Source organism: Capricornis sumatraensis, chromosome 18 (genome assembly GCF_032405125.1).
Source record: "Capricornis sumatraensis isolate serow.1 chromosome 18, serow.2, whole genome shotgun sequence".
NCBI lineage: Eukaryota > Metazoa > Chordata > Mammalia > Artiodactyla > Bovidae > Capricornis > Capricornis sumatraensis.
In genome coordinates this window covers 29,243,509-29,267,492 of record NC_091086.1, presented here as the reverse complement: position 1 = coordinate 29,267,492, position 23,984 = coordinate 29,243,509, and the positions used below count along the sequence as shown (strand labels likewise).

The window sequence follows — 23,984 nt, the reverse complement described above, 5'->3', positions numbered from 1 at the left end:
TTTGACTGCTTTTTTCTCTACTCTTTCACAATCCTCATATCCGTAACTGATTCGACAGACATTCTTTTCTGTGTCTCGCTTTCACTCATTCTTTGAAAGCATTTAACTTAGTTTTCATCGGAATAACTTTCTGTTTTGCACTTACATAGTCATGTTTAATAGGACCTAATTAAATTCCATAAGGACAGTTACAGCAGCTATAGTCAGATTTGGAAACAAATATGGTGGATTCGCTGGGGTCTGTAACTCACCTGATGGGAGCAGAAGTGTGCAGCTCTCATGAGCGTTCATTACGCTGCAGCACCCCTCTGCCTGCTGCACACCACTCCAGGAGTGACGGGTATCTGTTACTAGATGAGTCAGCAAGTGGAGGTTGGTGAAGAAGCTTTCTGCTATAATGTCACCTACAGTGTACTTGCAAAAGGTCAACTGTCCCATAAATGACAAGATTTCCCAACTTAGGATATCTGGAAACACTTGGAAGCATGGTGTCTGGAAAGAGCACAGAGAAACCAAGTTCTCGCCCCAACTCTCCTGCAAGTATTCCATAATAATATTTATAACTTGGATAGGATACCAGCTTTTACTCTATTCTCAAGGTTATCTTCTTACTCTTTATGTCTACCTAAGACATAGATCTCACAAACACAGGAGTGAAACCCCACACACGGATGGATCTGAAATTCTAGCAGAGTCAACTTGATAAATACCCACTAATAAAAATATTTGCAAATGGATTGTTTTGTTTACTTTTGTAAATATGAAAAACAACAATATCTCAAGAGAAGAAAATTTCTTGTGTGTGCATAATAGGTATTTAAGAAATAGAAGATGAATGCTACACAGACTGCAATATTTCTGCCAGTCCCTATTAAATCTGTTCATTCTAAATCAGTGATGTTTATGCATAAGAAGGAAATGTACTACTATTAAACTGGATCCTCCAAATGACTGAGATTCAGGAACTGAAGTATGACTTAGGTGATTCCCAGAAGCACTATGTGGAAGCAGTGATCTGTAAAATATTGACGTAAAGGTTACCAAAGCTGTCATAGCATAAATGAAATTACTGCAACATTTGTGTCCGAGAGAGAATAGAAATAAAGAGGTTGGAAATAGGAACTGGAATTTTCAGTGTACAAGCAAACTTGGAAGAGTCACAAGTCTCCTTTATGTCATTAAAGAAATCAAATTAAGGGAATTTGACATATGCCTTTACGCAGTAATATAAAGCAGGACCCAGCAGCACCAAACTAGAGACAGAATTTTAAGAAGCAAAAAATTATGGTAGCAATTCCACAGGTTAAATTTTCTTCAAAGACGACTTTATATCAACCTATGATGGAGGAAGAACACCCTTTTCAGTCAAGCACATCCTTTATCATTCTTCCTTAAAAAATAAGTTCGTCAGGGCAAGGTGCATAATGACAACTCGAATATATACATAAAAGATTAAAGGGGGAAATGACTCAAAGCACCAAAAACCAGGTGAAAGACCAGCACTTGAGGTCTTGATGGATGGAGGCGAGACGGGGGCTAGTTGAGAGCACTGTGCTCTTCTCACTTGGTCTCGTTTTCATCACTGTGCACAAATGACGAGGCTAAAGTAAATGTTTTACTGGATCCCGTTCTGTTTTGCTACTCTGGCCAAACTTCAAAATTGGAACAATTTTGAAAAGCTGAAGGCATCTGCTTACTTTTCTCATTTACAGTTAACTAAGTACATGTGTGCAACTTTAAAGGTTTTCTAATCTAAATAAGAAAGAAACAAGTTTATCCTTCCCAACGTAGGTTTTAGTGGGTGTAACAATCCGGGAAGACCTAGGAAATAACTACTGTTTGCTTTGGATGATACACTTGGCTACCATTAAAAGACTGTATAATCATAGCCTAACTGTAGACTTCAAATTTTAACAGATTTATCTAAAGTTTCAAAATTTGTACTGTTGGATGTAACTAAAACTAGCTTATGGCAGACTTCGTAGCAGTTAACACGGAGCTAATATGAAATCTGAATCCGCTTTAAAAATCGCTCGGATATCACCATCCTCCTCAGTAACCATTTATAGCCAAGAAAGAGATTTTCATTTTATCTGTTTCCAAGAAATCAAAGGAATTATTTTGTAGACAGTTTAGACTTTTGTCTAAATGTATGAATACCGACAAGTTAGCGCTCTCCTTTCTCTTCCTGAGCAGCTCTCTCTCTCCACGACACTCCCCCACCCTACCCCCGCCTTAATTCCTGTTTCACAAAGTAAATCTAGGGACTCGGTTCCGGGCTTGAGGGAGATTTCTCAGCACTGACACACCGGCTGGAGGAAAAGAAGGGAGGGGAGAAGTAAACGCGACAGGGAAGCCAGAAGAAAGGTCTAAAATCATTAACATGTAAATGGTGCTTTTTCCATTCCAAAGCACCTTATCGCCAGACGCCCTCAGGGACTAGCAGGGTTCGTGACGCCGCGCTGGGTAGCTCGGGCTCCGCGGGGGTGGGGGCGGAGGGAACCCGACAGGCAGCCCGACCCTGCGGGGAAGAGGGACGTGCAGCCAGAGGCATAGGGCTCGGGGAGGGTCAGAACCTGGCGGAGGATGACAGCAGCCAGCACTTCCTGGTTCCTTCCCCAAACATGCTGTGGTCCTGCGTTATCTGCCTTTCCCAAAGACAGCAGAGGAAAAAGAATTTATAACGATTCACCTCGACCACCCCACCCCCCCGACCCCGTTGCCTGGTCCTTTCGGCCTCCCTCTAGCTGGGGGCGGAACAGTGGGTGAAGAGGGTGTCCCAAACCTGTGATTTCAGGTTTTGAACACGATATTCCAGAAACTTCTGTTTTATTTGTAGCACGATCTGGGGGTGGGCAAAAGATGAGGAAAGCTTTTTTTATATATAAACTTGTGTTTTGGGTCCGCGGCATCACGTCAGCTGAACATTGGGTTTCTCTTGGTTTGCAGCAGGCGACCGTCCCGGGCGCCACCTGCGCGTCCCGCGCGGAGTGGAGGCGGGGGCGAGGGTAGGTCTGTCCGCGCCCGGGTTCCCCGACGCCCACTGCAACGGGCACGCGAATGACAGACTGCAGGCCCTCTGGCTTGCGCCCCCTTCAACGCACCGTCCATCAAAGCTCGAACTGCAACTCCCTTAGGGCGAGCGCCGGCCGAGCCGGGCCGAGATTGCGGCGGAGAGGAAGCCGAGCTCTGCCGCCGAGGCTCCTCCTCTCGCCGGTGCAGCCCGGGACTACCTGGCGGCGCGGCGGGTGAGGCGCGCGAACCCCAGCGCGCCCCCGCAGCGGCCACCTCGGCAGCTACCTCGGCGGCCCGCGTGCGGGGCTGAGCTAAGAGTCCGCTCCCCACCGAAATCTGGGGCCCGCCGTCCTCCCCCCCACTGAACCCCGCGCGCCCGCCCGTCCGTCAGTCCCGGCCGGGCGCCCGAAGGGCCGCGCTCACGCAGTTGGCGTAGCCAGCCCTACGCTAGAGGCGCAGAGCCCGCCCCCCGCCCCCTGCACTCTCCCCGCCCCCTCCCTCCCTCGCAGGGGCCGAGCGAATGTAGCCCGCGAGAGAAAATGGCGGCGGCGGCGGGGAATCGCGCCTCGTCCTCGGGATTCCCGGGCGCCGGGGCGGCGAGCCCCGAAGCGGGCGGCGGCAGAGGGGCCCTCAAGGCGAGCAGCGCGCCTGCGGCAGCCGCGGGGCTGCTGCGGGAGGCGGGCAGTGGGGGCCGTGAGCGGGCGGACTGGAGGCGGCGGCAGCTGCGCAAAGTGCGGAGTGTGGAGCTGGACCAGCTGCCCGAGCCGCCGCTTTTCCTCGCCGCCTCGCCTCCGTCCTCCTCCACTTCCCCGTCGCCGGAGCCCCCGGACGCGGCGGCGGGCGGGAGCGGTTTCCATCCTGTGGCGGTGCCGCCGCCCCACGGAGCAGCGAGCCGCGGTGGCGCCCACCCTGCCGAGCCGGCGGCCGCACCGGACAGCGGCGCCCAGAGCCCCGCGGGGGCCGAGCCGGGGGAGAAGCGGACGCCCGCCGCCGAGCCGACTGCGGCGGCCCCGGCCGGGTAAGCAGCGCGGCCGGGGAGCGGCGGGGACTTGGGGGGCGGGCGGGCTATTGCAATGAATGAACCCCGGCATCGCGCAGGACTTCCCGGGGCTCCGCAAAGCAAGGCTGCGCGCTGCTATCCGGGACCCGAGCTCTCGGGCACCCTCTTTGACCCTTCCAGCTTCGGGCGGCGCCCCGGACCTGGCCTGGGGGACCGGACGGGGGCCCGGGGCGGGGACGTGCTGGAGAGTTTGTTATTGTTTGCAGACATGTGACAGGCGTGCGAGCCGCGCTGCTTGGACCAGTTGAGATAAGGTGTGGGGGGCCGGGCTGGCTTTGTGGGGCTCCTGGAATCGGGGCTCTCCGAGGAGCCCCGGAACGGGACCCTGGCGCTGCCCTCTGGGTCAGGCTGGAAGAGGCGAGCAGCAGTGCGGCGGCGGCGACCCCGGACCTGAGTCCCGGGGGGGCGCGGGGGTGAGGCCTGAGCCTGCGGGCGGGCAGTGTAGGTGGGCGAAGCAGGTGGGCAGCCCTGCCCGAGACCGGGTTGGAGGGCCGGAGGGCGGCGGCGCAGAAAGCGGTGGGGTCCCCCGGGCGGTGACAGGCAGAGCCTCTAGGCAGGTACCGGAGGCCGGGCCGGAACGGAGGCGGCGCGCCCCGAGCGCGGCCGCAGGGGGTTCCGGGTGGACGGCTCCGTAACGCCTGTCAAAGCGGTGCAGGGTGACGGGCTGCAAGCTCTTGGGGGCTTGCGGGGTATTAGGACAGAGAGTTTTCTAATCGCGTCCCCCAAGGGACTCCTAGAGTCCTGGGGAATACAGACCGCAGCACGGAGACTTGAGTGACTTCTGTTTGGAGTTTGAATTTGGCCTTTGAAGTTTGCATTTGGCGGAGTGGTGTAAGAGCCAGGACCGGATGTGTCAGCCATTCAGTTGCAAAGCGGTAGTGCCTACTCCCCGCAGCCTCTCCGGAGTGGTTGGGGACCGCGGCGCGGGTGCGGTGCTTCCTGCTCCCTGCAGCTGCGCGGGCCGCCTCGGGATTCCAGGGGACCCAGTGCGGTGTGCTCCGGGGCCCTGGGCTGCCTGCACGTTACGGTATGTGCAAGGTAACTCAGGCCAGCCGTTCCTGGCCTGGCTCTTTTTTGGCAACTAGAAATTTGTGTTTAAGGAAATTCTTTTAAATGTGACAGCCATAGTCCTTGTTTTTGTTTGTTTTAAAATCTAACTAGTGTATGCAGAGCACAGGTTTGAGGGGTATTTTGAGTTGCTGGAAATGTTGTGATAGTCACCCGTTTCCTTGTAGGGCTTCCTGACCTTTATTCTGAATGTTTTAGAGACTGCCTTGTATTGGTTTCCCTTGTGAAACGAATTTGACAGTAGGAATCATTGGCTTTCGTTAATTATCTAGTGATTTGGCACTTTTGGGGGCAACTTGATTATGTGTTTAAAACCGCAGTTTGTTGATTGCTACTTAGAAGTTGGCCCCTCTTTCCCCACCTCGCGGGGGAGGGAACCCTAAAAATGTGGTCAGCAGTGTGCCATGTTGAGAGGAACAGGGACCTGTGACTGTGCTGGTTTTCTGTGTGCACTTGTACATGTAGCTTAGTCTTACAAGGGTTATGTTTCTCTCTCTGCACTACTGCTTCTTTGCAGACTGCATTAGAACTTGACTGGAAGGATTCGCTGTAGGCGATTGTTACTACAAGTGAGGTCCAGTTAAAGATATTAAACCCTGAATTTGAGAGGTGAATTTTGTCTTATTCCCATGATACCAAGTTTTTGGATGCAGTAAATAGTTTAGCAAGCCTCAGCATTCTAGGCATCTTAACGAGCTATGAATATAAGAGGAACCACTGTAAAATTAATGTATAGATGTTTAGTGTTGTCTCCACACAAAATAAGAGGACGAAAGTGAAAGCAGATTCAGGGAGTGAGTAATCCATGTTTAATTTTTGCATTTTATAACCTAGTTTTCCCCCTCCCCTTTTTTGAAAGGGTGGATTATAACTGCACAGTATATGAAATAATAGACTAATCGGCAAAATCATTTTTTAAAATGAATTTCACTGGCCAGAATGCTGTTTGTTCATCCCAAATGTTATACATAAACATTTCATTTATTGTAAAATATTGATTTTTTCTACTTTTGAAATAGTGAGTTTTTTCCATATTTCCTTGTTCATGGGGTTGAAATTCATTTGAGTCCGTTGGTATAAGCACTTTGACTGTAAGCAGTAAAATTGCAATTGAACTTTACTTTTTGGATAGTAGTTACATTCATACTTTAGAAGGATCATCTAACATCAAGATTTTGAAATATTTTTATGTTTCAGTAGTACTGTACATCTTTAAGACCTGTCGTATTTTTTTAAAGAGAATTCCTAAAGTTTTTAAATTTCATAATTCCTCCAGTTTTTTAACTTTGGGTGTAGAAATTGAAACTGTGGAAAATACAATTTTGTAGTGTAAATAATATAAATAATACTGATACTAAAAATAGAAGATTTTAAGTCCACCCCTCTTTTTCGGGTTGGTAACTGAAATCAGTGAAAGTTTTTTGCCTGTAAGTGGCGCCCAAGGGTTTGGGATTTTTCCTTCTAATACAGAATTCGGGGCTTTTTCTTCCTATTTACTGTCTTTGAAGAGAAATTACAGTGTTACTCTCCATTGAACAGGCTATTGTGAGTTTGGTAGATATAATTACTCCATCCTATTTTTGTAACTTAAAAAAAAAAAACCTAACTATCAATTTGCTGGCCCCATGAAAGAACAAGATATGCTGTACTTGTTAATGTTAGTTTTTCCTCAAAACTGAAGCTGTTTCATAGGCTGCTTTTATATCCTCATATAGCCCTCAGCTTTCACTTCCTTTTAGAAGCTTCTGGACTAAAAATATAATTCAGTGACTTTACTAAAGGAGGTGTAGGAAAATTATTGCCCCCAAATAAGTTTTTTTTTTTTAATTGGTGATTTTATAAAATGACAGAAGTAGTTACATAAGTTAGTCTTACATGAATTTGTAAGTTTTGTAGTTAGGAATTGTCTCCAAGTTTTATTTTGAATCAGGTAAGAAAATGAATGCATTCTTCAAAGATTATTAAATATAATTCTGAAAGGGAAATATTAGAACTAGAATTGTTGCCAACTTTAGTTTTCTTTTCATATCTGATTCTGGCATGAGTGACTGGTTAACCAACATTCCTTAATACATTATTTCCAATATGCTATAATAACTCCATTTTGCTAGATTAAAAAAAAAACACAGGAAGTAGCTCTGTTCATTGATATTCTTTTTCGCATCTCCTATACTACCTCAAGCATATGTTGCACATTTTAGAAATGGTTGCTGACTTACTGACTTGGAAGATTTCAAAATATGGAATGAAAGGAGCGTTCTTTGCTTTCAACAAGAGCAAAAGAACCAGCTACAGCTTGCCTAGGCTGTCCTCTGATCAGCCCTTGACAGTTGCTGGGAGCATTCCAGAAGAAATGCTGGAGTGGCTGGGGCAGTTAATAGGGAATGGATTCCCCTGAGGGAAAACATGGGGCATTCAGAAGTTCTCTGAGTAAGAAGGCACAACTTTTGCATTTTGTATCCAGTTTTCTTGGGTTGAGGGTTATTTTTCTTTGAGGAAGGCAATAGGAGAATGTGGCATGGAGAAGCATTAGTCTCCAGAGGCTCCTTAAGAGCTGCAGTATTTTGCACTTCTAACCTTGAAATGCCTTGCTATATCAGATGTTCCAGGTATATTCCTTAGACTTGGTTGTTTTCTTCAGTCCTGGCCTCTTCATAATCTAAGCTGAAAATTAGAGTTACTTTAAAATGTAAATGGGTAAAAAAGATTAATGTGAGGAAATATGCACTATTAAGAATCAACCCAAGTTGTTTTTAAGAAATAATTTAAGAACATTTTGAAACGTGAAAGAAATAATCAGAAACAGAATTGAAGTAAATGTTCATTTATAAATCCTCACTGCAAAGCTAACTGCTAGTTGGGTGTTCTTGCAAGAAAATAAGAGGATTTTTGCTGTGGTTAGTAAACATGTTCATTGATCAAGTAGAAGTACTTTTATATAGTCACTTTTCTTGCCTTCTGTGTGTCAGGCAAGTTATATATTAGCTCATTTCATCATGTCTGCAGCCTTCCAGTGTGTTGTAATTTTTTGTTTTCAAGAGGTAGAAACTCATGTGTGATGCTAAAGCCCCATGATCACACGACTGGAAAACAGGCTAGGCTTCCTTCCAGTCCATGACGATCTCACTGCACAGTCCATTTCTTTCCATCCCTCTCTGCTGTCTCCACTTTCTTTTACAAATTAATGACCAGATTAATGATTTGAAGGAGGAAGTTGTCCTTCAAGAGTCAATGTGAGAATGATAGGTTTCTACCCAGTGCCATTGCCAATACGTTTGTCTCCTGATGTGTCCATAAAGCATGATGTTTGTAACCTGGCCTCATACATGTAATACAAGTAAACTGTGCTTAGATCACCTCATCATGTTAGGCAGGGAGAACAAATGATTTGTACTTTGATCATTTCATTGTGTTAGTCAAGGAGAACGTTTGGTGAGTGTTGAGTGTTTCTTAGGTTTCTTGTTTTGTGTGGTTTATAAGTAGAAGGAAATAAAGAAGCTAATATAATATCACACATTCATTTTAATCATCGCACATGGAAACTGTTCCAGTAGAGTCACATCCTATCTGTTTGTACTTGTTTTAGATTTCATTCATCCAACTTTTATGAACCTCTCCGAGGTGATTTTCTGGGTGGTAGAGAAAAATGTCATCAGTGCACAGCCTCTGTTTCTGCTGTCAGATTGTATTATGAAGAGGTTTCACACTACCATGTTGTGTGTTGTGAGAGACATGGGAATAGAGAGGAGCACCTAAATTAAGGATTAGTGCTCTGAATCTCACCCACAGCATTTCACACTGTATCTCTACAGTGAATACAGTAGTGCTTCCTTAGCTTTCTGAGGAATAATTGACCTTTCAGGACAGTAGTTAAAGGTGGAAGCTTTGTTCTGCTTTCTGCTGTACCTTTGGTCTGCTAGTTTTTGCTCTTTCCCTTTCTTAGGACAGATACATACTGTAGCTTTTCCATTTCCACAGCAATGGCAAATTCAGGTACAGATTACTTTCAAACTATTTCTGCCTATACTCTTAAAAGGTATGAGTATGGAACTGCAAGTTCAGATGTGATTTTTTTTTTCTTTCTTTCTTTCTTAAAGAGAAAATTAAGTAGGGGGTATAGGAGCAAAAAACTGAGGATCTGCCAACACTGGTTTTACAGTTCAGGCTTTATTATTTGTAAAAGCAACTCTGCTAGTTAGGGAAATAACATTGGGAAATGTATAAAGTATGCTGTAGGCTATAAGATAATCAAGAAGATATCCTTGTCTCATTTACTCTGGCCTATGGGTTAGTTTAGGTATGTTTGGTATGGAAAGGAGTTCTGTACTGTTAGCGATAGAATCCTTTGAAATAACCAGTCTGGTTAGTTTGGTTTAATAGATTGAGATGTTATAGAGAGCCAAGAGCTGTTAAGTTCTTAAGACCCACCAAGCATGTATTTCTGAAAATGCAGTCTGTCACCTGGGAATTAGTGATGAGACCTTCAGCCCTCTCTAAGACTGAAGCAAGAGCCTGGAGCTTACGCAGTGCTGTAGTTAGCGTGTTGGCTAAGTGTCACAGTAAGCATGATGATGAGTGTATGTGGAGTCAGAAGAAGGTAGATATCAGGGTGGGGGGTAGAGGTTGTACTCTTGATAAGTAGTAGGTATTATTGCCTTCCTTTCTGGCCTAAATAACCATTCAACTGATATAGCATCAAATAATCTTCAAACTGGTCTTACAGCATTCTGAATACTAAATATCAGTTGCTAACAGACAAGGAACTCTGTCTTATTCTTAGTGCCATTGCCCATCACCTAGAGTAGTGTCTGGCACCCATGAATATCGGATGCATGTAAGTGTTGTTGTTCAGTCACGTCCCACTCTGTGTGACCCCATGGACTGCAGCACACCAGCCTTCCCTGCCCTTCGCCATCGCCTGGAACTTGCTCAGACTCACGTCCATCGAGTCGGTGATGCCATCCGACCATCTCATCCTCTGTCATTCCCTTCTTCTACCTTCAATCTTTTCCAGCATCAGGGTCTTTTCTAAGAGTGTTAGGATGAGCATTAGGATGAACTAATTTTCCCAAAGTGTTAGGATGAATTAATTTTTAAATAAGTGTATTAGAAGACACACTAACTCATGACTTAATGTGATGTGATTTTAATCATAATGTAGCTTAAGGAAAGTTTTGAAGGCAGGAACTATTTCTTACGAGTTTTGGTGTATTGCTTCGTATTTTGTAGCAGTAATTGGTATTTAGCAAGCAGTGATTAATAATGTTGACCAATTTTATATAATGTAAACCTTACAGAATTAGTTTAATAACTCTGTAGTTACAAAGTAATTAGAGCCATGTGCAAACTGTCAAATATTGAGAAAATTGAGTTTTTGGGATTTGAGTGCCTAGTTATTTGTGCTTATGGGTAAGCCCTCCTGGTTGTTTTCTTAACACTGCCAACCCTTCTTTAATGGCTCCTCAGCTTCTTGAGCATTAATATTAGAACATCCTCAGGTCCAGGCCTTCTCTCATTTCCTCTCTTCCACCCCCACCCTAGTCTCATTAATGCCTTTAGGTCAACTATTGGCCTTTCATGAATGAGTGCAGAGTTTATTTTCCTAGCCATGACCTCTCCTAGTTGCCACACCTCTCTATAGAACACATCCGTACTCAGGCATCGAAAACCAAATTCAGGATTTTCCCTACACCTTGCCCTACTCATACTCAGGAGTTCTCTGCTCATGAAGCGGCAGGACCAGAGCCTAGTAGTTACCCTTGACAGCTCCTAGTCTTCAGTTCCGTATCAGAGGCTGGTGCTTTGGTCTGTTACCATATTCCTAGTCCAGGTCTCCATGATCTCTCATTTGAACTAACATAGCCTCCCACCTTGCTCCCTCTCTCCTGCTTCCTCCCTTCCAGTTGGTTCTCCATATTGTGTGACCAGAGTGATCATTTAAAAGTGTAAATCTGAGTGTAGCAATTTTCCTATAGAAAAGTAAATTAAATTGAATTGTAAAACGTTCAGATGCTTTCCATTTGGATAAAGATCGGAGAGTTCTTAAGATGTCCCACAGAGTCCCTGCCTCGTTTAGCCCCTGGCTGCCTCTCTGGGCCCATCTCTGATCACACACACCCTTATTCTCAGCAGGACTGCCTTCATTTCCTGACTCAGCACACCACCTCTGCCATAGGGCCTTTGTGGCACCACCTGCTCTCTGTCCTGGAGCACTTTTCCCAGTCCTGAGTCAGCTCCCCCCTTTTCATATCTTAGCTCACTGAGGCTTCCTCAGGGAAGCCTTCCTTCCCTCATCTCCTAGACTGGCTTTGTAGCTCCATGTCCTTACTGTTAGTGCTTTGATTTTGTATTTTTCTCATTTGGTGAATGGTTGCCTTCCCTTGAAGACTGAAAAGACATAAGTGGACAGAGCCTTTGGCTGGGTTGGAACCCAGAACCTAGCAAAATTCCTGGCCCAGAGTAGATCCTCAGTAAGAATTTGTTAAATAAATGGATGGAGGTAGTTATGATGTTGCAAGATCAAACCAGTGGATTGTCTGTTCTTCCCCTTTGGTCAGATGTAATCAAGACTTAGCTGAGATGGGGTTAAATGGCAAAAGCCTAGATGATTGGTGTTTCCAAATAGTCAGTGTGTGATAGATTCATTAGGAGGTATCTGAAGTATTAGACACACCAAATGCCACAGGTGAAGTAGGATGGCTTAATGTGGTACAGAGGAAAGAGCTATACTGCATGATAATACGCTGTAAGAAGTGTTTGCTCTGTGTATTAAGTTCTTCTCTTACCAGGGAGTTGAAAGTGTGTGTGTGTGTACGCGTATGTGTGTGCACGCATGTGTGTGTGTGTGCGTATCTATATAAATATACACCTGGAGCTGTTATGCATTAATACAGTGATTCCTTTTTCTGAGTTCTCAGAATGTTATCTAAATTTAGGATATTATGTTTAGGATTTTTGTCCCAATTACCCTACTTCATCCAAAATTTATGAATTTGCTACTGATAATGATTCAACTTGGGATAAGTAGTTCACATTTGCATTAAAGAAAAGATTTGCTAGACAAGTACTATGTGAGATTTCAGGAACCAAGAACCCACATTAACAGAAAACGTTTTAAAGTTTACTGGTGGTAACTAAACCTGGTAGCCTCCCTTATCTGGAACATGGTTTAGCACTAAGAAGTAAGAAAAGAAGGCTCTGAACTGCCAAAGGGCCTGTAACAAAATCTGTGCTTTGAAGTTCTTTGATTTTACACTTAGAAGAGTTCCAGGGGCATTCACTCAGGATTTGCTGACATTTCTTTATTATTCTTTTAGTCTTGTCTATTTGGTGTCCCTAACGCAGTGTTCTTGCCTGGAGAATCCCGGGGACTGGGGAGCCTGGTGGGCTGCCGTCTGTGGGGTCGCACAGAGTCGGACACGACTGAAGTGACTTAGCAGCAGCAGCAATGTATGTGCAGCAATTAAAAGCAGCCAGTTAGAAGACGCATACTTAGAGCAAGAGACAGGTTCCCTAAAGGCAGAATATAGGCAGAGCCCTGCCAGGTGCTAAGAAGGGAGGAGAAAGGGACCTGCTAAGAGGACGTTGGAGCATGGCAGTTGGGGGCCGCCTGGTGATGGAACGCTTGGTTCCACAGCCTGGTGATGGAACGCTTGGTTCCACACACCTGGATCACCTCTAAGATTAGGAATTTATTAATTCACAGCCCTTTCCCACGTTACTCTTGGGGTATCAGCTCCTTATTTGTAAAATGAGAGTGATGAAGATCATATGATTGGTTTTGTTTTCCGTAATGACAATGACTGTGGCTTACAAGATTGTTGTGTTTCCCTCCACTCAGTCAACCAAGTTAGAAAGCTTGTAACATATTAAGGAAGTATTCTGTCCCTGATGGTTGTAGAAAGTATTTTGATCCTCAAAGTGGTAAACATCTAAATCATCTGGAAGTCGTGGTCCTGTAGCCTTGATGCTGAATAAATGAAGTGTTCTTTAGAATTACATAAAATTGGATGCTGCTCATTACGAACGTCCTGTGGATTGGCTGTGTGGCAGAGTTTTTTTTGCTCTCTTTGTTGGGCTGAGTCATTTTATATCCTACAATTAAAAAAAGATGCCTTAATAGTTAATCACCACCACCAATATATACTGCCCTTTCTCCTAGCTAGACTGTGAGAAGTCAGGCAGTAAGCGCCAGCTTTGCAATGTTGACCAAGTTATTTAATTACTGTGAGGACTTTGGTCTAATAAGATGGCTGCTTGCGAAAGGATTGGATTCTTGATGTTCACATGTCTTAAGATGTTGAGTGTTTTGAGAAAGACATTTCACATTTCTTTTTTTCCTCTTTCAAAATAATTAATTGGCTGTACCTATTATTTATTATCTGGATTTATTGATATTCTTAAATTCTTGGGTAATAATCAATTATTTTCATTGATCCTTAGATTTTAAAAAAAAGATGTGACTTATTAATTAATGTAGGTACTAATATTCCTAAAAAACTTTTAATGTCAGTATAAACTTATTTTGAAATTTGAAAATACGTTTAGTTTTTCTGGCACACGGGTATTTCTACACTGTTATATTAAGGTCCTTGTGATTTTTCTGAATTCAGAATTTTTAGATTAAGCTTTATTACTAAAATGGTTAGACAGTCCTTTTGAAAGCAACAGAACAATCTGTTTTAAACATGCATTTATCTTTTAACAAAAGAACAGTACTATGTAGACTGCTATACAGTTTTTTTTTCTTAACAGCATTTTGTTTAGTATCTTAACGATGAACGTAGAGCTGCCATTTTCATGACTGCATGGCATTCCGTCATTTGGTTGTCTCGTTAACCAATCTCTTTTTAGACATATTGTTTATTGTTTGGTAGTTATATCACGCTGCAGTGACTACCATTGTATGTGCGTTTTCAGATATTTGGGCATTTGGTTCTGTAAAATAAATATTCAGAAGTAAAACTGCTGAGTCAAAGGATTATGTATATTTAAAATTTTTATCATGTAGCCAAATTGCCCTGTAAAACATTGTGTCAGCTTACATTCATCTCATGGTATGTGAGAGTGCTTATTGCTTCACATTCTTGCCAGTGTTTGATATTATCAGTCTGTGAAAGATGGTTTCATATTTCAATTTGCATTTCTTAGCTTTTTAGCATCATAGTTCAGTTCAGTTCAGTTCAGTCGCTCAGTCGTGTCCGACTCTTTGCGACCCCATGAATCGCAGCATACCAGGCCTCCCTGTCCATCACCAACTCCTGGAATCCACCCAGACTCGCCTCCATCGAGTCAGTGATGCCATCCAGCCATCTCATCCTCTGTCGTCCCCTTCTCCTCCTGCCCCAAATCCCTCCCAGCATCAGAGTCTTTTCCAATGAGTCAACTCTTCGCATGAGGTGGCCAAAGTACTGGAGTTTCAGCTTCAGCATCATTCCTTCCAAAGAAATCCCAGGGCTGATCTCCTTCAGAATGGACTGGTTGGATCTCCTTGCAGTCCAAGGGACTCTCAAGAGTCTTCTCCAGCACCACAGTTCAAAAGCACCAATTCTTCGGCGCTCAGCTTTCTTCACAGTCCACAACTCTCACATCCATACAACTTGTATTTATTAACAATTTCCTACTTCTTTTGTGACTTTCACACATGAGAGAGAATTGTTTAATTTTTTCTTATTGATTTTTAAGTATCCTTTATGTATTAGAATATTAGCTCGACATTTATTGGAAATGTTTTCTCTACTTTTGTGTTATAATTTATGAATTTCAACGATAACTGTCATTCCATAAAGAGGCTTTAAATATTCCTTCAGATTTCATTTCTTTCTTTGTCCCTCTCCCTCTCTTTCTGCATGGTCTTACAGAGAGGCTGTGCTCTGTAGTGGTTCAGAGCGCAGATGCCTGAGTTCTAGTCAGAGTCTCACCACTGTGGAGTAGAGAACCTTGGAAGTTACTGAACTTCTTTGCACTTCAATTTCCTCAACTCTAAAATGAAAATATTACTTCAGAATTGTTGCAGGAACAAAGTGTTTGTATAAACACTGTAAATAGTGCATGGTGCATGATGAGCACTATGTAGGTAATAGCTATTATTATTCCCTGCCATAAGACTATAAAAATTCACCAGTCTTTTCTAATACTATTTTTATAGATTAAAAAAGAAATCGTCTCTTGAGCTCTCTGAAGTTTAAGGCCCTAACTTTATTTTCTCCAAATGATTGGCTAGGTTTTTTCCCCAGCATTGTTTATTGATTAAAAGTATCCCCTTTATCACATACTAATTTTCAAATATTTCAGTGTTCCCAAATACATTTCTTTATTTCAAATCTTACTCTTGCACAAAGGGCTAAATTCTTAAATAATCACATTTCACATTTTCTGCAAAGATCCTTAAAGAATGTCATTGACTGGAGAGAAAAAGATACATCAGAAGACTATTAGTTGTGTCTTTGCTGAATTGTTTTTATAATATTTTGGTGCCTAAAGTGCCTTGGCTTCAGTGATAGAACCCTGCACCCCCCTGCCCCTGGGATAGTTTCTCCAGGAGGTGCAGCTCAGCCAGGCGCTGCAGCCACCACACACCCAAACGGAATCTCCATCCTCCCGGTCAGATCTCCTGGTCCTTTGGGGTGCCATTGGTTTAATTCCTGCCACCACCTCCCGAGCGGCTGTGCGCTTACGCTGGTCTTCTCACCCTCAGCATCCAATCAGTCTCCAGTTCTATTGTTGTCAGTGTCTGCTAGCCCTGGAATCCACCCCCACAGCTGCTAACCAGGGTCAGGCCTCTGTCACCTCCTCCCAGTTATTGCAAAACTTCTTCCTAACCAGCCTCTGGCTCCTGGACATGTTCTCCTCAGTCACTCACTGCAGTTAGAGTGAGGTTTCTACTATGGAAGTCTGATCTTGACACTAAAGTGGACAAAAATCTAGCCCAGCCTTCTCGTTTTAGAAATGAAGAAACCTAAACACAGGCTTAAACAGTTCAGAAAGTTAATCAGTGGCAAAGGTGGGAAATCCCAAGTCTGTCAGGAATAATTGGCACTGTTTCTGGCATTCAAGAATAATTTCTATTCATGCATATTATACATGTCCAATATACATTTTTTTCTATATTATACATGTATAATGTAGATTTTACACCTTGTGAGTGGTGGATAATTTATGTAATGTGAATTGCTGGTGTCCAGCGTGCCTTCTATGCACAAACTGAGGCCAGGAGAATGATGAAATGCTGTAGAATGAACTCCTCCATACAGGATACTGTACAGTTCAGAAGATGCTTTTGTATTTGCTGCTGTCTAATTGAAATATATGTTACTGTAATCTTTCAACCTGAAAATCACACAATATCTCTCTCAACTTAGATTCTCTTAGTTACTTGGGTCATTAGCGTGTTAATAAATCTTAAAGTCTACATTTGCTTCTTTTAAGATACTTATTAATGTAAATTAAATACAACAATTCAGCTTAATTCCCTAGCTTTAAACTGTGTTGATATTGTGCTCTACGATTTTGAATGGCTGTGTTCTATCTTTAAATAAGTGAATTCAGAGAGAGAGAAAAAAAAAACTTTTCTTCATCCCGAGAATAAAGTCCAGACTCCTTAATGCAGTTCAGAAGCTCTGGTAATTGGCTCTGCGCCCCTCTCAGCTCCCCTTCCTGAACACCCTGCTCCAGTCATTCAGGGCTACGTTCACATTTTTGTTTCCCTGGCTGACCCTTCTTTTCTCTCAGTGCACTAAATGTTGTTTCTTCGGTCTAGAATACTTATTTTGTCTCTGCTGTGAGATAACTTTTAATATGTTTTTATCCCCCTGCAATGAACAATTTTTGGTATTCTGCTGTTTAAACATAAATGTTACTATTTGCGGAAGTCAGTTGTTGTTCTGCCGCTAAGGTGTGTCCAGCTCTTTGCGACTCCATGGACTGTAACACGCCAGGCCTCCCTGTCCCTCACTGTCTCCCAGAGTTTACCCAGAAGTCGATAGGTATTGTGAATTCTACTGAACTCTTTGATTTAAAGTTCCTTGGTATCTGAATTAGTTTTGCCACTTTTAGGCCTTTTTAGGGACTTGCCTGGTGGCCCAGTGGCCAAGACTCCTCACTCCCGATGTAGGGGGCCTGGGTTTGATCCCTGGTCAGGGATCTAGATTCCACATGCCGCAACTAAGAGTTTGCATGCTTCAAGTAAAAATCCTGCAACTAAGATCAGGTGCAGCCAAATAAGTAAATAAATTTTTTTTTTTTAAAGGAAAACTCCTCATAAAAAAAGTTTTTCCTCTGTCATCCCATATACAGTCATGTCTTACTGAACAAGTGTTTAAAAAGAAAAATTCTTTTAAAATTATAATACATTGTGATAAAGCAAATCAGATTTTTCTTTTAATTTGTGTTAAAATTTCAGAGGTACAGTCTTGGGAAAATATTTTGGTGCCAGGCAGCGCCCTGTTGATTCTCCGTTTCCATGGTTGCAGAACTTGCAGGTACCAAGAGCTGACTGCATGGTTTTATAGTATATGGACTTCAGCATCTGTAGAGTTCAGTGCCCACAGGAGGTCCTGGCAGCAGTGTTCTGTGGCTACAGGGGGACAACTGGATTGCTGTCACCCAGAGTAATCCAAGACCGCTCAAGTCAGAGAACAAATATGCTCAGTGCTCGAGCACAGAGGCTGATAGTGGCCTAGGTGCATCCATCACAAGGCCTGTATCAGCTGCCTGGCCTCCGTGGGCAAGGTGCCGGGGGGCTCATGGGTTACAGGAAAACAAGCGCATCAGATGTAGGGTCACTGCAGGTCTTTCTGTCTGGTCTGTGGGTGGTTTTTCTAGAAAAACGGAAAGGCAGAGTAGTAAGCATGCCAGGGTGAATGTCCATTGTCAGCGCTGCCATCACTCCCTACCCGGCTGGGGTCACGCCTTCATGAACACTCTTGGAATGACGTACTGTGAGCTAGGCGCCGAGGTGCCGGGGACCCAGCAGTGGGGAAGCCCGTGAAGTTTAACGAGGTAACAGACGGCCCGGTGACAAGGGTGGGGCTGGCCAACCTGCTGGGAATGGGAGGGTACAGGAAGGGTTTTCCGGGAAATGGGAGGACTGCTAAGTCTCGAAGAGTGCAGAGGAGTTAAACAGGTGAAAGGGACTTGGAGAGAGACTTTGTGGCCTGGGGGTAGGGGCAGGAGTGTGTGGAGAACACACAGAGGCCTGGAAGTTCATGGTGGGTTGTGTGCTGATATGGAGAACTGTGAGTGTAGTTCAGGTAGCCCTGTCTGGGTGGGGGCAGGGCTCAGCAGCCAAACCAGAGAACCACGCAGGGCTCTCTACCTCCATGCTGCTCGCCGTGCTTGGGACACAATAGAGAGCCTTTGTAGTTTGACAGGTAACTCCAGCACCCTAGGAAGTGAGTCAGGAGGCCCAAAGGAGGAGTTACATCAAAGCTGGAGCGAGACAGTCTGTGTCTGAGGCTGCAGTCTAGGAGCTGTGGCTCTTGCATTTCTAGTAGCTCTCCATAGTTGCAGAGGCTCACAGGGAATTGTTCTCAGGCAGATGAATTCCAGCCCCCTTGGTCCCTGAATGTAGTTTTGAAACTGCACGATTACATTTCAGGGGCAGCACAAGGATGCTGGGCCCAAGGAGGCAGACCTCTTTAGTCACTCACCTGTCACTGGACTCCAAGAAAGTCGCTTAATTTCTCCAAACCTCAAATTTCTCATCTCGAAAATGGAGTCAGTGGTGGTGATTAAAAATGGAATGAAGCACCATTCTTAACCCAGAGAAGCACTCAGTAAAAACTGTTTGTAATATAACTGCAAGTAACTATGAAGACTCTCTACTTAAACATTTGGCTGTACAGATGAGGATGATGTAAAGAGACTCACAGTTCCCTTACTAGTTACCATTACTTTAACAAAGGCAGTTTGTGTAGATTCTGCAGCATCTTGAGAACAATATGGTTTCCTTAGTATTTTGAAATTATTAGAATAATGGAAAACGCAGCTTTCAAAATTATGTAATGTGGGATAAAGCATGTCATCAGTAGGACATTGATTAGGGTTCTCATCTCTTTGTGAGGACCTAAGGCTGGTCTCCTGGGTCGCTTTCTTATCTGTGAAAAGAAGAGGTTGGTTCACATAATCTTTTTGTCCCTTTGAAACTCTGGCAAATAATATTCCAAAAATTTAATTTGAAAATTGTTTCTTATGGATAAATTTAGTTCTGATTATTGAAACAATTAGATTTTTGAACTTATTAATTCTTGGAGTTTTAAACCTGGGTATCAACTATAAATGGCAACCCACTCCAGTGTTCTTGCCTGGAGAATCCCAGGGACTGGGGAGCCTGATGGGCTGCTGTCTGTGGGGTCGCACAGAGTTGGACACGACTGAAGCGACTTAGCAGCAGCAGCAGCAACTATAAGAAATGCAAATAAAAAGCAGTGAAGGCTCAGAAAACAGAGAAGTCATATCTATGTTTGTGTTTAGCAAATATGTATAGAGAGTAGTTTTGAAAATAACTTTTAAGTCTAATTCTTGTAACTTGTATGTGCTTAGTTGCTCAGTTTTATCCCACTCTGCGACCGCATGGCTCCTCTGTCCATGCCAGGCTCCTCTGTCCATGGGGATTCTCCAGGCAAGAATACTAAAGTGGGTTGCCCTGCCCTCTTTCAGGGGATCTTCCTGACCCACGGTGAACCCAGGTCTCCCACATTGCAGGCAGATTCTTTACCATCTGAGCCACCAGGAAAGTTCAATTCTGGTAACTTGACTGCTGTTAAAAACATTTTCCCCTTAACTTTAACTACATAAGGAAAGGATATTCTCTAGGGATAACCTCTAATAAGCAAAGCAGTCCTTTGACTTTTTTCTATGTTTATAAAGACATATGTATACAAACTTTTTTTTTTAACTAAAAAATCTTTAAAAATGACACTGAATTGTATCGTTTCCTAATTGTGAAAATTCAGATTTCTGTTTTGTAGGTTCTTTTCATGTAATTTGTATAGAGTTGGCAGTTACTGAACAGTATGAATTTCACTATCAGTCTTTTTTTTCCCTTTTTAATCTTTAATAATTTGGAGCTCAAGTTCTAGAAAATCTTGACTATCAAATAGTTTTGGAATAGAACTTTTTGACTGATTTAATCGTGGTTACATCACCTTGAAGCATATTCACACCAGCAGACACTCTCACCCACCACTATTCTTCATCTGCACAGCTGAAGCTGCTCATAATTCAGTGCTGAGCACAGGGACCTCCAACAGTAATTAACTATTTGTCTTAGACTCCTGGTAGTGAAGAATACTTGACCCTTCCTGCTTCTGTCAAAACTCCCATCGCTCTCAAGTTCCAATTGTTGTGACAGTTATTCAGTTGTTTGGGAGCACTTACTGCATGATGGGCTCTCCAGGTGGAGCCAGTGGTAAAGAGCCGCCTGCCAGTGCCAGAGATAGGAGAGACGTGGGTTCGATCTCTTGGTCAGAAAGATGCCCTGGAGGAGGGCATGGCAACCTACTCAGGTGTTGGAGAATTGCATGGACAGAGGATTGCACAGAGGCAGACGTGGCTGAAACAACTCAGCACACACGCACACACTGCATGCTACCGCCACGAAGGCTGTGATAAGAAGTAGAGCAGAGTCCTTTGAGTCTCGGTTGCTTTAGCACCATTCTTATAGCTGGTTGTGATTGATTTTGATAGCTGGCTATAGGTTTTGTCACTAGTTAGAATGTCATTTGCACAATGTGAACTGGAATCATCCTGCAGTTTTATAAGTGGATAGTGGAACATAACCCTCCACTGCAAGAAGATTTGCTAGAAGAGTTTTAAATAATACCAAAAACAAATGAGAACAAAGCCTACACTTTGGGGACTTAGGTCTGTAAAGGCAGTTTTGGCATCAAAGAGAAAAAGGTTTATGCTCAAGAACTTTCATTCTTCTTCTCCCTTACACCTCCTAGTCCAAGTTTTGGTGATAGCATATAAAACTGTTGGTGTCTCAAGTCAGCTTGTCTCTAAATACAGCAACTTGAAAAGAAATGTGTACAGAATTGCATGTGTAATAGACTGCTTTATTCTTGTTAAAGGTTCCCCAAAGTACTGAATGTATTTTAATTACTAAAATTAAGTTAGTGAAAATTTCTTGCCTAAGTAGAGAATATAGTCAGCCATGCACTGAGCCAAGATGAAAGAGTGTGTGTGTGTGTGTGTGTGTGTGTGTGTGTGTGTGTGTTCTCTCTCTGCTTCTTTTTCCTCCCAGCACCCAACACACACATGCCACCCTCTCTCTGCCCCACCCCCACCCCCAAACACACACATCTTTCTAAAGTACTGACTCTTCATTCCATGCTGACAGGTTGTACTGGAACTTGCTATTTCAGAGTCTTCAGTGAGCAACTTACACTGAATACTGTAACAAAGCTCCTGTAGTGCCAGTGCATTCACACTTTTTCCTGTATTTCTCTGTACTTTATTAAAAATAAATCTCATTTTATAAATTATTTTTTGAACATTTATAAGGCTTTGCATTTTTTATGAAATCTTCTTGACACTTTAGATGATCTTTGTATATGTGTGTGTGCTGAGTCATGTCTGACTTTTTGCAACCCCATGGACTATGGCCTGCCAGGCTCCTCTGTCCATGGGATTTCCCAGGCAAGAAAGAATACTGGAGTGGGTTGCCACTTCCTTCTCTAAGGGATCTTCCCAACCTGGGATGAAATGTGTATCTCTTATCATACTTTTACTCCTAGGCTGACTTCCTGTCCTTACACTGTTGGGTTACCCCTGCCCTATAAGTCTGTTGCAAAAGTTAGTCCAAAGACATAGAAAATTGCATGCTGCCAATTTATTTTCTAGGTGCCTAATCTAGGATTTGTTTCTATGTACTGTGGAGATTGTCTGCATTATGAATATTGATAATAATACATAGCTTTGGTAAAAAGTTTTTCCTTAAGGAATAGCATATTTAAAATGTTGATTCGCTCTTTACCATGTGCTTAGGCTGCCACATGTGTTAAATCTTTTGAAATAGAATATTTTGTCTTCTTTCCACAAACCATTAAAATTTCAGCATCCAGGTCTGTCTTTGACAGCTCTCTTACCTGTGAAAATGGGATAAGATTTTGGCTTTTTAGGATCGTGTGTGTGAATTTGAGGTTCAGAGGCTGTGGTCACTGTGGCTATCTGACAGCCATTACCAAGTGTCGCCCGGGATTATGTCCCCTGTGATTGTCATGGGGGAAACGGTGACATGCACGCTGTTAGTTGCGAGAGTGTCAGATTCTGCCCCACAGCCCGGTGACTATTTTGGAATCTCTCCTATAAGTCTGGGATGTGAAACATCACTAGTCTCACCTTGGATCCTGGGTAGCAGAACGGTCAGCTGCTTACTGCAGCTGAAGCAGGGTGAATTCCTCAGCATGGATCATTTCAGATGTCTCTCAGAGCTGCTTCTCCTGAATAAGGCTTGCTCAGAAGGATGTTTGTTGGTGGTGTTCAGTTGCTAAGTTGTGTCCAACTCTTTAGCGACCCTATGGATTATAGCCTGCAAGGCTCCTCTGTCCATGGGATTTCCCAGGCAGGAATACTGGAGTGAGTCGCCATTTCCTTCCCCAGGGGATCTTGCCAGTCCAGGGAGCAAACCTGTGTCTCCTACATTGGTGTGTGGATTTTTTACCACTGCACCACCAGGGAAACCAACTAACCACGCAACAGCAACAACGAAACAACAAAAGGATGTTGAACCGTTCTTGCCTGCTGGAGCATAGAAGCAGCCACGAGGTTGTTTTTCGGAGACCAGCTCAGGAATGGGACAGAGAGCAGGAAGGGCTGGTTGTGGTGTTGGTGGCTAGAATCGGTCTCTAGAACCAGTGAACTGTGAAACCTGATCAGGTTTTTTTCCCAAGGTAGGTAGATTCTGAGAGAGGAAGATGGACCCTTGGCCTAAAATATTTTAACCTCTGATTTGTAACTTAATGTAAGAACCTTATGAACATTCTAGTCTATTTCGAGATACATCTGTGATCGCTTGTGTAGGACTAATTAAAAAAAATAGAAATAAATGAATTCCATGAGAATTCTTCTTTGAGCTCTTGAGTCAAGTAGCACTACCTGAAGATGAGATAGTATGGATAATACTTTAAAAACCAAAATTATTCTGATACAAAACTTCGGTTTTCTTTACTGTGTCAGTTAAAATGAAAAGCCTACTGAAATTGCAGTTCAAATTCAAGAGTTCTTTGTGGACATACTTGATTCCTGCTTTTCCTCTTTTAGCTATGGGAAAGGGAATCGCCAGCTGTCTTTAGTTTAAAGGTATTTAACCTGCTTTCCAGATGCTTACTGTGGTGGACTCAGTGTTGGTGTTGGCTCAGGCTCATCAGTCCTGTCCCTAGGGCTGTCTTTCTACTTCTGCAGGACATTGAGTTAAGTTATTTAACTGCTTTGAATTTGACTGTCTTCATCTGTGAACTAGAAATAATGATACTTTTCCTACTGCCAGAATTTGAGAAGATTGAATGAGATGGTGGGATATGAAAGTACTTTCAAAGGGTAAAAATTACCAGAATTTATGGTGACAGTAAAAGTACCAGCTCTGACTCGGAGTGGCATTAGAGAGGTCCTGTTATTGTCAGGAGGTTGAGCCCTGCGGTGTAGTGCGGGGCTGGGGTACCCAAGCCTAGCTGACCTTAGTCCATCCTCGTTTCGCTTTTTCCTGCTGTGCTTGTCTTACTGGAAATAGCGGTAGTAGTTAATTTCCTCTGAGGAGGTACACTGGTACATTATATAGCTTGTCTGACTTTAAGCCTAGTCCTATCCTTGTAAAGTAAGGGCAGTTTTTATTCCAGTTTTA

General features: G+C 43.5%; 1 protein-coding gene across 1 annotated transcript in view; it reads left to right on the top strand.

Moving 5' to 3' along the window:
- The first annotated feature begins 3,554 nt into the window (after window positions 1-3,554).
- MAP3K1 (mitogen-activated protein kinase kinase kinase 1) overlaps window positions 3,555-23,984 on the top strand; it is a 74,726-nt gene continuing 54,296 nt past the window's right edge. The window contains exon 1 of the mRNA XM_068990505.1: window positions 3,555-4,033. Within this exon, the coding sequence (XP_068846606.1) occupies window positions 3,555-4,033 (479 nt within the window). The remainder of the gene's footprint in view (window positions 4,034-23,984) is intronic.